The sequence below is a fragment of the Azolla caroliniana genome, unplaced genomic scaffold (genome assembly GCF_043228905.1).
Source record: "Azolla caroliniana isolate FFs.n. ecotype wild unplaced genomic scaffold, voAzoCaro1.0.p SCAF_4, whole genome shotgun sequence".
Classification (NCBI taxonomy): Eukaryota; Viridiplantae; Streptophyta; class Polypodiopsida; order Salviniales; family Salviniaceae; genus Azolla; species Azolla caroliniana.
The window spans coordinates 6,959,619-6,974,135 of NW_028230439.1; the positions used below are offsets into that span (position 1 = coordinate 6,959,619).

The 14,517-nt window shown below is 38.7% G+C and overlaps 2 protein-coding genes across 2 annotated transcripts; one reads left to right on the top strand and one right to left on the bottom strand.

Moving 5' to 3' along the window:
* The first annotated feature begins 589 nt into the window (after positions 1-589).
* LOC147864995 (uncharacterized) lies at positions 590-5,563 on the top strand. The gene is made up of 4 exons (XM_087318590.1): positions 590-792; positions 934-1,914; positions 2,007-2,956; positions 5,548-5,563. The coding sequence occupies exons 2-4, from the start codon at positions 1,309-1,311 to the stop codon at positions 5,561-5,563; spliced, it is 1,572 nt and encodes a 523-aa protein (XP_087174716.1). The 5' UTR covers positions 590-792; positions 934-1,308.
* Positions 5,564-5,599: 36 nt separating this feature from the next.
* LOC147864996 (uncharacterized) lies at positions 5,600-7,840 on the bottom strand. The gene is made up of 7 exons (XM_087318591.1): positions 7,645-7,840; positions 7,488-7,565; positions 7,299-7,403; positions 6,889-7,206; positions 6,412-6,744; positions 5,841-5,932; positions 5,600-5,674 (listed from the first exon to the last, which is right to left on the bottom strand). The coding sequence occupies exons 1-7, from the start codon at positions 7,832-7,834 to the stop codon at positions 5,600-5,602; spliced, it is 1,191 nt and encodes a 396-aa protein (XP_087174717.1). The 5' UTR covers positions 7,835-7,840.
* Positions 7,841-14,517: the final 6,677 nt, after the last annotated feature.

Below are 14,517 nucleotides of genomic sequence, written 5' to 3' on the forward strand. Positions count from 1 at the left end.
GTGGATCGGCACCCTTCTTTCTCTCTTTTCTCTCTATTCTTTCTAGATCTATCATTGATATATCCTTATTTTATGCTTACTTTAGTACCTAATCTCTAATATTTGGTATCAGAGCCTATGTACTAGGGTAGAAGCACGCTACGGTGTACCAGAAAAGTACTGTTTTTGGCCACAAAAATTGTCAGTACTTTTAGTACTGTTAGTATGAATAATTCAAAAAAAAAAATCAGAGAAAAAGAAAATCGATTTTGGAGAGTGGGGTGACTGTAGTACAAGTGTCATTTATTGTAGAAGGAGTGGGGGGAACAGGTGAGGAGATGTTCATTCCATTTTGGGGGCTATTTTCCCCTCACGTTGATTTTGGCGCTTCCCCTCACGTCGTTTTGGCGGTTCCCCTCATACTCCTCTTCCTCTATCCCTCTGAGCTTTTCATCACAGATCCATGTTCAGTTTCTGATTTCCTCCAATCTAAATCTCAGACATCCATGTCTGTTTTGAGCGTTTAAGTTGAGGATTTCTGATTTTTTTAGGGTTTCTGTTTTTGTTAGGGTTTAGGTCGAGGTACAGAGACTGTTGGTAGCAGCCAATAGTGACTTCTTCGACAACGACTTTCTTACATCCATCCATTGAAGTTGGTGTCGTGGTGATTTGTGGCTTTTTCCACCAAATCGAGGCGGCATTGGAGGTTCCTTCCGCCAAATCGAGGCGGCATATCCAACGCTCCGTCCACCATTGGAGGTTCCTTCCACCAAATCGAGGCGGCATATCCAACGCCCCCTCCATCCATTCGAGGTTCCTTCCATCCGTTTTTTTTATTTTCAGTACTAAAATGTTACATTTCTTCATATTTCAGTACAAAAATTTTAGAACTGACAATTGTCATATTTGATATGTAATTCTAATGTTTGAAACGAAATATCTTTCACTTTGCAGGCCACATTTAAAAACATTTGATTTGGTGTCGTGGTGATTTGTGGCTTTTTCCACCAAATCGAGGCGGCATTGGAGGTTCCTTCCACCAAATCGAGGCGGCATATCCAACGCTCCGTCCACCATTGGAGGTTCCTTTCACCAAACCGTTTTTTTTATTTTCAGTACTAAAATGTTACATTTCTTCATATTTCAGTACAAAAATTTTAGAACTGACAATTGTCATATTTGATATGTAATTCTAATGTTTGAAACGAAATATCTTTCACTTTGCAGGCCACATTTAAAAACATTTGATTGTGTTTTCTTGGTTGAGTCTATATAACATTAACTACTTTTGCAAGCCACTTAATTTTTGCGGATAAATCTAGTGACCGAATGGGGGTTCCTAACGAGAGTGAGTTGTCAAGTAACTCATGCATATCTGAAAGGACTAAGAGACGAGTGGTTCTTCACATAGTCCGTTATTTGGTAGAAATAACAAAGAGATTTAGTGAAGAGGATCGTAGGGATATTATCTGTAGAGTGTTACACCATCAAAGTTTGAATGAAGACATGGAGAGAATAAAATTTAGGGACCAATGTGTTTCAGAAGAGATTGTAGAGTCTATGAAGTCATCCCTAGACTTAGTGAAAGGTGTAGAGAGCTTAGACAAACTTGCTGCAAAGAGGGCAGCCCTACACATGGTTGTGAACGGTGCGAGAGGAAAAAAATATAGTGATACTAAAGTTGCCTTAGCCCTGGGTATTCAAAGAAGGAACTTGAGGAAACATCGCCAAAATATACACTCAAACAAATTCAAGTGGATGGGGTTGGGACGTAGACGACGATGTGATGCCTTATCTCAAGAGATTATTGAGAAAGTGGATTCATTTTGGGCCAAAAATACGCGTGTCTCACCAAATAAGAAGGACGTGTGTAGACAACGAATAAGTCAGGGTAAGTACCAGATTCACCCTAGACACTTCTTGGAGATGACAGAGGTATTCCATTTTTTTATATCATTTCACATTCCATAACTTTGTGTTTTGACCAACTGTATATTAATGTTTGCTATATATATTGGTTGATGTAGGCTGAATTGTACATGAACTTTAAAGATCAACATCCAAGCTTGACTGTTGGATTCCGCAAGTTCCAAGGTTTGAAACCATTTTATGTTAGAAAATTAAATGAGAGGAATACATGTTGTTGTGTGTACCATGTGAAGATGGACATGTTAAGGCTAGCCGTGAATGCAATGCGTACTGATTGTAAGGGTATACACGGGGAATTATGTGTCTGCACTTGTGAGATATGTAGACCAAATGGGGAGGATAATAGGTGTAATGCACGAAACATGACTTATGCATCTGTTTCTGAGCTATGGAGGTCTTGTGTTTGTGAAAAAGAACCATCATGTGAGTGGCATCGTCGTACATGTCTATTAAGAACATGTAAGGTTTGTCCGCTACCATTATTTTGTATGCAGGAGCTTGATTTGGGAAACAGTCATATCGTGAAATGGAAATATTTAGAGTATGTGACTGAAAATATTGGCAAGGGAGTTGTAACTAAGCGTATCAAGGAAGTATATAAGGAGACATGTGCTGCTACCCTTGTCTCAGAATTTAAGAAACAACTTGGGGAGTTCATTCCACATAACTTCCGGAGTTATTGGCAAAATTCACAATTCAAGGAATGTATTAATAACTTACCAACGGGTGTCATCGTATCTGTTATTGACTTTGCAGAAAACTATACATTTAAAGTTCAGAATGAGGTTCAATCAATGCATTGGTACAATGATCAATGTACAATACTTGTGCATATTTGCTATTGGAGGCAAGACGGTGAGTTACATAAGAAATCAATATTTTACATTTCAGATGATAAAAAGCATGATACACTATTTGTTCAACATTGTTTTAAGCTTCACCATGCAGATTTATTTTCTCTAGGGGTAACCTTTAACCGTCATTGGGTTTGGTCTGATGGTGCTGCCTCGCAGTTTAAGGCGGCACGATCGTTCTACTTTATCGCCAGGTAATTTTTAATCCATATGTTTAGTACTTACCATGCAATGTGTAAGGAAGTAATTCTTGTGTTAGTGCATGCATACTAATTATGTTTGTAATTATTAACAAACAGTACTATTCACATGGATGCATACTAATTATGTTTGTAACTATTCGAATCTTGCACTTGTGAATGGATGCATGCATACTAATTTTGTTTGTACTATGTTTTAATCCATGTGAAGGGTTCTCCATAGACACATTGTACTATGTTGTGTGTTGTATCTGTACTATGTTGTGTTTACAGGAGGATGTAAAGTACTCATCTTGTACTCATAGTATTGTCCGTCCTTAAGAGCATTGTACTAAGTATGTTTTAATCCATGTGAAGGGTTCTCCATAGACACATTGTACTATGTTGTGTGTTGTATCTGTACTATGTTGTGTTTACAGGAGGATGTAAAGTACTCATCTTGTACTCATAGTATTGTCCGTCCTTAAGAGCATTGTACTAAGTATGTTTTAATCCATGTGAAGGGTTCTCCATAGACACATTGTACTATGTTGTGTGTTGTATCTGTACTATGTTGTGTTTACAGGAGGATGTAAAGTACTCATCTTGTACTCATAGTATTGTCCGTCCTTAAGAGCATTGTACTAAGTATGTTTTAATCCATGTGAAGGGTTCTCCATAGACACATTGTACTATACAAGAGGATGTAAAGTACTCATCTTCTACTCATAGTATAAACCATACTAAGTTAGTACTAAGTTATATCCATACTAAGTATCGATTAATCAATGTGAAGGGTTCTCCATAGACACATTGTAGTATGTTGTGTGTTGGTTCTGTACTATGTTGTGTTTACAAAAGGATGTAAAGTACTCATCTTGTACTTATAGTATTGTCCGTCCTTAAGAGAATTGTACTAATTATGTTTTAATCCATGTGAAGGGTTCTCCATAGACACATTGTACTATACAAGAGGATGTTAAGTACTCATCTTGTACTCATAGTATAAACCAGACTAAGTTAGTACTAAGAATTGTACTAAGTATCGACTAATCAATGTGAAGGGTTCTCCATAGACACATTGTACTATGTTGTGTGTTGCTTCTGTACTATGTTGTGTTTACAAAAGGATGTAAAGTACTCATCTTGTACTTATAGTATTGTCCGTCCTTAAGAGAATTGTACTAATTATGTTTTAATCCATGTGAAGGGTTCTCCATAGACACATTGTACTATACAAGGGGATGTAAAGTACTCATCTTGTACTCATAGTATAAACCAGACTAAGTTAGTACTAAGTTATATCCATACTAAGTTAGTATTAAATGGATGCCAGTATTAATGGAAGTGTAGTACTCTCTATTGACAACATAGTACTAATTTTGTTGGAAACCTGAGTTACAAAAGCAGGTATTTCTCCTTATTCAACATTCGTATGCAATGGAATTACTTCGGGTCTGGACATGGAAAAGGAGAGCATGATGGCGCGGGGGCTGTGATCAAACGTGCCCTTACAAGTGAGCAGTTGGATAATAATGGTGCTAAGCTACAAAATGCACATGATGTTGTGCAGTGGCTAACATGGAAGATGTCAAATGATGGTAAGAACAGATTGTTTGTTGAAGTTCGCGCTGATGAGGTCGATAGAACTAAATCATATGGTTGTAAAACCGTGAAAGGCACACGCAGCACCCATTGTGTGTTAGGGTTTAGCCGCAAGGACACAACACAATTGTTACTACGTAGTTTATCATGCTTTTGTTCCATGTGTATAGATGAAGCTTGGGATAAATGCATCAACCTATCAATCGTGGAGCCCTGGAAGTTGCAGAAGCTTGAGCCTGAACGACAAGATGATATTGAAGATGATGTGCATTCAAACGATATTGTATACTACAACCAAAATCAAGACTTGGCAGTTTTATTGGAAGTTGGAGATCATTTTGCAGTGCTCAAATCTCCTCAGAATGAAGATTTAGAAGACTACTACATTGTGGTGTGCAAGCAAGGAAAGACATTATTGAAAGAAGTGGTGAGGGATGGCTGGGGCAACAATTTCAACGTTGGTGAGTCTGTCGTGTATGGAAACTATTATGCAAAGTTGCCGCAGTGCAAGAACACATATGCATTACTAAAAGAAGCACCCATCGCAATAATCTACGCTGATGCCATTCTTGCGATCAAATTCAATATGACTCAAGCAAAGCACAAGGTTAAGGGATACAACACTGTCTACAAGGTCCCCCAAGAGGTTCATGAGCACATATTAGGGGAGGTCTCTCTATTTAATGCTTGAAAGTCACCCTCTCAATACATTGTACCCTCTCAATACTTGGAGTTCACTATTAATTTTGATGATTGACAAATGAATTGATATATTTCATCTTTCTTCTAAAGTGTTTATGCCTGTCAACCACTTGTACTTATCTTTCATAATATATTAGTTGTTGTCAACAAGACTTGGATTTCTTCATTGCCGATATTGCTCATGTTTCCTGATGTTATTTGAGCATAGAAGTTTTGCAGAGCCATGGTAAAATGAGTAAAAATATTGTATATCTTCTTGATAAAGTCTAGATTCATTGCCGTTGGTGTGTCCTCTGTAGGCACATAAATCTGTAAGTTGAATTCAAATTATGACTTTAATATTGTAAGATTTTATACTGTAAGTTCATTCTTCAAGAAGCAAATGTGCAATGAAGCCTCAAATTCCTTAACAAAATAATCCAACTCCTGAAACAATAATTTGTGATAGCTCAAAAAGGGGAGTGTTTCCTTACTACTGTTAGTGGATAGTTCATCCATTGGGATGATATCATCAAAATATGGCCCACATTGCTTCAACAATTTGCACAAATTCTGGTTACCCTCCAAATGGGATTGATGAAACAGTCTATACTTCAATAACACCCGATATTTTCTGTTTATCATCATTAACACCTGAAAACCTAAATTTTCCTAGCAAGCTAAGAAGAATTTCAAGCATTTTATCTACAACAGACTCAAAGACTTGGCAACTCATCAGGAGATGATCTCAAAAAAGAAACAAAACGTTGTAAAAAGAGGAATACTTAGATCAAAAAGTATATTCCCATTGTTTCTACAAAATACAGAAGTGGAATTTTGACATTGGCAATTGAAACAGTATTTTGGTATCCAAATAGAGGTATTTCAGACATCACTAACAGGTAAAGTTCAAGTACAATCGGAAGAAAATCAGGCACTAGAGGGTAACTTGGCCGATCTTGTAATGCGCTTGTTGTTGGTGCCAGATTTTACATTCTTCTTTATCTTAAAGCCTTTAGGTATGAGCTGACTAAGTGGCACTTCATCATCAGAGGCATCAGAGATAGGCGTGGATGCGCGGGCACCTTGTACTGGTGGCAAGCTTGAGAGAGCAACTGTGTTTTCTGCAACTGCAATGCTTGTACACAAATCCACAAAGGTGCTGTCGATAGTCAAATTATCACTCATCTTTATTCCCCTATCATCATCAATGATGCCTGTACACTCGTTCTTATTAGACTCCTGTATGTGGACTATGGCAGTAGTCATGGTCAACTCCTCTTGTACGGTGGCTGTCAACTCATTCTTAAGACTACGTGTACAATCAGGCTTATCTGTACAATCAGGCTCCTCATGTGATTCTGTACAATCAGGCTTATCTTCAGGGAAAGCGATGTTCTTTCCACGATCCATTTGGGCATTCTCAGTACAATCAAGCTCCTCTTCATTACTAGCAATGTTCTTTCCATACTCCTCATCAGAATCTTTAGACAGTACTAGCACATTATCAGTAGACACTACTAACACATTATCAGTACAATCAGTCTGCTCTTCAGTACTTGCCATATTCTTTCCACACTCTTCATGGGCTTCAGTCTTCTCTTCAGTACTTGCCATATTCTTTCCACACTCTTCATGAGCTTCAATCTTCTTTTCAGTACTTGCCATATTCTTTCCAGAGTCTTCATAGGCTTCAATCTTCTCTTCAGTACTTGCCATATTCTTTCCAGACTCTTCATGGGCTTCAATCTTCTCTTCAGTACTTGCCATATTCTTTCCACACTCCTCATGGGCTTCTTTAGACATACTGTTGTTTGGACATGCCAGCTGCTCTTCACATATGAATGCTTCGTTTTTCTCACAATCCTCATGTGTGGAAGATGTGCTTCCAGAATCTGCCTCCGTGGAAAGGTTAATCCCAGAATCTGACTCTGCACTTGTGCTCCATGAAGTTCCCGATTCAGGCTGCTCTTGTAAACCTAATTAATGGGATTCCAAACAATATTAGTATCAACTCACATACTCAAAAGTTTGCAAACAATGAACATAGGGTTTTGGGCCACATTTTTACCTAATGTTACATGGTCATACTGTACAGCCGTAGATACCCCATTGCAAGTGGTGGGCTCGGTCATCTTCTCCACAACATCTAGGTGCTCAACAGTGTTGCTATGATCTATAGAATGCACCAAAAGCAACAATATAATAGGGTTGTTATGAGCTAAATCATTGTTTTCAAAGTCTGGCTTTTGACGTTTACCTGGGAGTGTGATAAATTCGTCTTCACGATCAGGTTTTGAACTCGTATCTCCGTCACCAAATATCATTTCGTCATCAGCTAGCAACACAAGTACATGGTATTAGACAATGGATTAGGTTGACAACGCTCCTGACAGGTGAGAACTTATATGACTCACCATTGCATTCAACTTTCCTTTTCTTGCCGTTTCCATACAACATTCTTGCAGCATTTCTCTTCTTACTGGGCTCTATTTCTAAAGACACATCATTTCTCTTCTTAGTGGGCTCTATTTCAAATTGTTGACCGGAGCTTGGGGAATTTGTTTGTAGAAGCATATGTTCCACTGCTCCAATGGCCCTTCTCATACATTCATCCTCATCATAAAAATCATAGGTTATTGGTAATGATGGTCCCTGAACCTTGGAATGTGCGGCAGATATTGAGGGTTTAGGCACAGGGGCTGGTAGTTCCATGACCTTCCCTGGCGTGGAGTTGCTTGACACTACGACATTCATTGCAAGAAACAAAAAAACGTTGAACGTTAGTACCATCATCTAAAATATACAATGTAGGTCACAATGTACTCCTCACATAGTTCCTAATTTACTGAACTAGTACTAATAAGGAACAATGTACTGCTCACTTAGTTCCCAATTTACACAAGTAGTACTAATCATGCACAATATACACAAGTAGTACTAATCATGTAGAATATACTACTCACTTAGTTACCATGTTACACAAGGAGTACTAATCCCGAACAATGTACCACTGTACTAATCATGAACAATGTACTACTCACTTGTTTCCTAAATTAGTGGACTAGTACTTATAAGGAACAATGTACTGCTCACTTAGTTCGCAAATTACACAAATAGTACTAATCATGCACAATATACACAAGTAGTACTAATCATGCACAAGTACTAATCCCGAAAAATGCACCACTGACTTTGTCAAATTTATAAGTAGTACTAATCTTGAACAATGTACTACTCACTTATTTCCTAAATCACTGAACTAGTACTAATCCCGAACAATGTACTGCTCACTTAGTTCCCAAATTACACAAATAGTACTAATCATGCACAATATACTACTCACTTAGTTACCAATTTACACAAATAAGGTACAAATCTAGTACTAATAGGGAACAAAGTACTACTCAGTTCCCAAATTACAAAACTAGTACTAATCATGAGCAATGTACTACTCACTTAGTTACAAAACTATTACTAATCATGAGCAATGTACTAGAAACTTAGTTCACAAAGTACAAAACTAGTACTAATCATGAACAATGTAGTAATTACTAAGTACTAATCCAACAAATGTAGATTGGTATTTTGCACACAAGTAATACTAAACGTGATATGTGTTCTACACACCTAGTTACATAACTTGTACTAATTACACCAACAGTATTGAACTTGAACAGTATTAGTACTAAACGTGATATGTGTTTCACACACCTCATTTCCAAATTACAGAAACTGTACTATTATTCAGCAATTTAAGTGACACCTTGTTCCCAAATTACATTACTAGTACTAATTTCCAAGTTACACAAACAATACTAACAGTCAACAGTGTACTATAAGTATAGTGTTTACTAAACTAATACTAGGCAAGTTACAATATAGATTGGACGATGTTGTACCTGGTTCCCTTTTAGTACTACTAATTCTGGAAAATATCCCTTCAACTAACTACACATACCAATTATATATTAAGAGTACTGCCAATACTATCCCATTGTTGTTAGAGATACACTAATACTAATCCATTGTTCTCCTAAATTTTAAGTATGAATTGTGGCATACACTAGTTCTAGTCCAAATGATAATTGACATTATATAATACAAACAATAGAATAGTAGAGCCACATACCGTACGGGTGTACTTTTAAACCCCAAGCATAGTACCACTCAGCCGCAATTGTAGTTTTACAGTCCATACATGTATTCTCTTTCTCAAAATGATACTTAGCACATAGCACATGATATGTGTGCAAGCATGGTGTAATCACAACATCCATAGCCTCCAGCTTGAATCCGAGGCCACAAAATATACACCTGGAAGATTGCAAACACAAGTTATAATATATTAGCTGCTCACTTATTTATACCATAAAAGTAGAAATAAATAACTTTTAAAGCTAATACCGTGATATAGCTATACTAGTAATGGTACTTTCTATACCACTTGGGTGCTCAATTACAGATGGACACAAAGTATCAAAACCATTATGTTTTAAATCCTGCATCAAGCATGCAAGGTTCTCAGAATGCAACTTTAAGGCTGACAACTTATTATCTATTTCTTCATGTGCATTCCTGCAAGTATCAAGGTCTGTCATCTGTGAATGTAATTGAGCACCCATATTGTTCAGCTCTTTCTTCAACTCCTCTTTCAACACCTCACTTTCTGAATTTTGGATTGTCGATGCAATCCATTCATATGTAGTCTTTATTGAAGAAAATTTCTTTTCTGCCTGTATCTCAGCTGATTTAACTGCTTCCAAATCAGCAAGTAGTGCTTGTATTCTTGAGCTCATAGAAGCTATGCAACCAGCCATCATCTGTTCATGTTTTTCAGTCATTGTGGCCCGTACCTTTGCCTCTAGAACTTGTTGGACAGGTGTTGTAGCTGGAATATCCACATGAGAGGTTCCAGATGACTTCAAGCCAGTGTTGGTACTGGAGGACCCTTTGTAATGTTCTGACCGGTGCCGATTAAAATCTTCCCAATTAACGTCGATGCCACCTTGAACTTCACATGCAAAAGCACGTGCAAAAACAGTACCCACCTCATTGTTAGTGATTTGATTTGTATCATAAACATGTTCGTATCTCGTCTTCAATAAATTGATGTATTCCCTCTTCAAACCACTCATGTGGAATCCTCGCCTTGTGTCGGGATGTGCTGACCCCCAGGTTTTTAACAACCACTCTCTCAGCTCTGGGTAAACGTCAGGTCGTGCCCGAAGGAAATAATTCCATCCAAGAGGTGTGTCTCGACTGATGGACTGGTACTGCCAGGTCTTCTTTCTCTGTGTTGATGAATTCATCACCCTTTCTCTTGTGGGTGTCTTCTTGCTTTCTTTCATGGGTGTCCTTCTTCCTTCCTTCACTGGTGTCTTCACTTTCTCTTTCATCAATGTCTTCTTTATGGGTGTCCTTCTCGTCATTTTCCTAGTCAACACAATTCTCATCAACACATAGCAAATCAATTACCATCAACACATCGCAATTACCATCAACACATAGCAAATCATCACATTGCATGTACAAACCACATGTACAAACCACATAGCAAATCATCACATTGCAAATCAACACACAATAACCCTAAATAGTCAAACACACAGAAAATAAAACTCATCCATGTCAAACACACAGAAAATAAAAACAGACGAATAGGAAAGTCAAAGAAAACGAAAACTTTGTAAATCATCATAACCAACTCCATCACATCGCATGTACAAGCCATGTCCAACATACAAAAACCCAAAATAGTAGGAAAAAAACTCATCCATGCCAAACTCACACAAAATAAAAACAGATGGACATGAAACATTAACAAAACAAAAACATAGCAACTCATCATAGCCAACTCCATTTTGGCCACATGTACAAACATGTCTAACACACAACCACATCGAACAAAATATTGTGATACATTTTTAAAAGAAACACAGAGAAACACAGAGAAAACAAAAACATACCAGTTGGGCATGCAACACATAGACTATGAATAATCAAAACCTACAAATGGTCATACACATACAAATAAAAAACAGACAGAGAGGAAACATTCAGAAAAAGAATACATACCAGTTGGGCATGCAACACAGAGAATACCTGGAGGTCGCTAAACTTGCAGAGGTACCACACCGTCTTGATTTCGATACCTTGGGAGACAAACGAGAAAACTTCAGGATGACAAACGAGCAAAACGTCAGAGGCTGCTGCAGAGGAGACAAACGAGCAAACTTCAGAGGCTGCTGCAGAGGAGACAAACTTCAGAGGCTGCTGCAGAGGCTGCTGCGTATACAGAGTTCAGAGATCGAACCTGGCACAGAGGGGAACACAAGAACAACAACAACGGGGAAACAGAGAATCGAAGGTGGAGTGAGAGAGAGAAACAGAAAGAAAGAAAGAAAGAGACCTTCGAAGGTGGAGTGAGAGACAGAGAGAAACAGACCTTCGAAGGTGTCTGTCTGACAACTTCGAGGTAGAAGAGAGAGAGAGAGAGACAGAGAGTGAGTGAGAGACAAAGAGAAACAGACCCTCGACGGTGTCTGTCTGACAACTTCGAGACAGAAGAGAGAGAGAGAGAGAGAGAGAGAGAGAGAGAGAGAGAGAGAGATAGACAGACAGACAGAGAGACAGAGAGACAGAGAGTGAGTGAGAGACAGAGAGAAACAGACCTTCGAAGGTGTCTGTCTGACAACTTCGAGACAGAAGAGAGAGAGAGAGAGAGAGAGAGAGAGAGAGAGAGAGAGAGAGTGAGAGAGAGAGACATACCAACTGACACGTTCGACTACCAATACCAGAGAGAGAGAGATTGACACTGACCACCTGTCACAATGGAAACCTTCTCCAGGTGTGCTTTCGTACAACTCTACCTAGGAGACTGGGGCAACACTTAATGCATTAAATATGGCCTAGGGACATTCGAGTGTGACGTATAATATCTTTGAACATTCGAGTGTGACGTAATGAATTTGTTTTTGGTTTTTTGAAATTTATTTACAATTTTTAATGTTTCTTTTCTTCTTCGATTTAGTACTAAATTTTTGGCCAAAAGTTGGTACACCGTAGCATGCTTCGACCCACTAACGTTTCTTTTGGTTTTCTTTTTGTCTTCGCGTGGAATGGCGATTGATCGTTGTGCGGTCGCCTTCATGCAGACAAGGATTAGCGAAAGAACTTCGGTAAATTTTCCTTAATTTTTTATCTAATTTTTCTTCTCCCTTCTATACATGTGTATACTTAATATGTAGTTTTTTTTTCATATATTCAATGATGTTGACGTGGTATTTAATTGGTTATCTTAAACGTTTACATATGTCCACGAGGTCAATACCTCGTTTGACATATAAATCATATGTGATGAGTGTCGTATGCGTACGAGGTTACTACCTCAATTGCGTATTACGTTCACGAACATATGTTACGTTCGCGTACGAGGTCAATACCTCGCTTCGTTCGAAATGATATGCGTTGGATTTACTATGCGTAAGAGGTCAATACCTCAATTGCGAATTACGCTTAACCTTATTTTCGGATGTTTCGTGTGCGTAGAGGTATATGCCTCGATTACGTATCCCGAATACATCATTGTTGGCTATATAAAAAAAACGATTCATTTAGTATACGCATATGTGGTCACTTATATACGTCTCTGATCGTATATATGTGATATATTGACATATGTGTATATTTTAGATTACGTGATTCATATCAAATGTTTTCCTAATTGGGGAGAGGATTTTGGTGGCCGTCCTCACATTTTTGTGAGAATGGCGTTGTCACCATCCCTTTTATCAACAATTTTTATTGTTGAAATTCCCGTTGGTCACTTTGATCTTTCGTTACGTAACGAACCTCGTATAGCCAAAATGATGTTGAATACGTCGGGCTTGATCCACATCAAGTAGGGTCGCTCTAATGACACACGTATCCAACATCTCCCCTCGTTACATGGATACGATGCCACCATGAGCTCGTTCTTACGAGCGCCATTCGTAATGACGTGACCATGTGATGGGCCACATGAGCCTACGAAGACACAAGGGCTCATTCGGCTTGACCATTAGGTTACACTTTGGCATAGGCCATTGTACTTACGAGGCTTGAGGGTAGGTAGCGTACAACCATAGTGGGTAATAAATGAGGGAGAAATAAGGCCACTTGACCTATATGTTTCTTTTAAAAAAAACATATAGGGGCAAATGCCTCACATATCTCGAATACGCCTCAAACATTAAACATTCAATACGCGCAATCTACTTGGTTGGCTCAAGTGTTTAATGTATTTGTCCTCGAGGTCTCGAGTTCAAATATGACCAATACCATACAACATCGTTGATACATATGACTATAATACATGTTTAGACTTTAGGTCTAAGTGCACTTCGGGGTCCTCGTAATAGGACTTAAAGAGCCGAAACCACATATGTGGGCACAGAAACATAGTTATTGTTAACATTTTTTTCGTGTATAAACTATTCATGACGCGAACATACATGGTTGAGCCTCGGGGAGCCGCCATGAAAAAAATCGATATAGAGATCAGGGAAAGGCATTCATTTGTCACCCCCATGGTTTTTAAAACACCTCTGTGTTACCATAGTAACCTGATCTTGAACCTCATCTCATACGTCTAGAGGGGTATTGACGTGAGATCATGATATCGATTAATGTTTGCCCATGATATGTTTACACCACGACAAGATGTTATGACTATTTGTCTGACCTTATCTTATTTCTTTGCCAGAAATAATCATTCAATGGCTCAGAATAACGACCCGATGCCCTCCGCTCAAGCGGAAAGACCTCAAGGAAATCCTCCTGGGACAATGTCCATTGAGGCGTATATTTTACAAGTACAACATTTCCTTAGTTCAACCGCGCAGCAGTTGACCGAATTTCGGCAATCTCAAAGTGCTCTCGAGGCACGAGTCATTAGTCTCCAAAATGAGATTAATAGACCTGATGAGCGTCAGGGTGAACCATCATTTGTCGTAAAGCCATTTACGGGAGATAAAAAGGAAAGAACCGAAGAAGCAATCTGCACGTGGCTGGGCCGATGGGAGTCTCATTTTGAGCTCTATCCCACGCCAGATAGTACGAAGATTGCATATGTCGGCCGAGAACTAGGGGGTAAGGCCGCCGCTTGGTGGCGTGGGCTCCGAACTTTGGGGAGATTGCCCGAGACCTGGACAGACTTTGTCACAGTTTTCAAGGGTCAATTTCTACAACCTCCCTCTCGAACCGAGGCAGCACAAGCTTTAATGAACCTCTCTAGCAGGAAGTTTTCC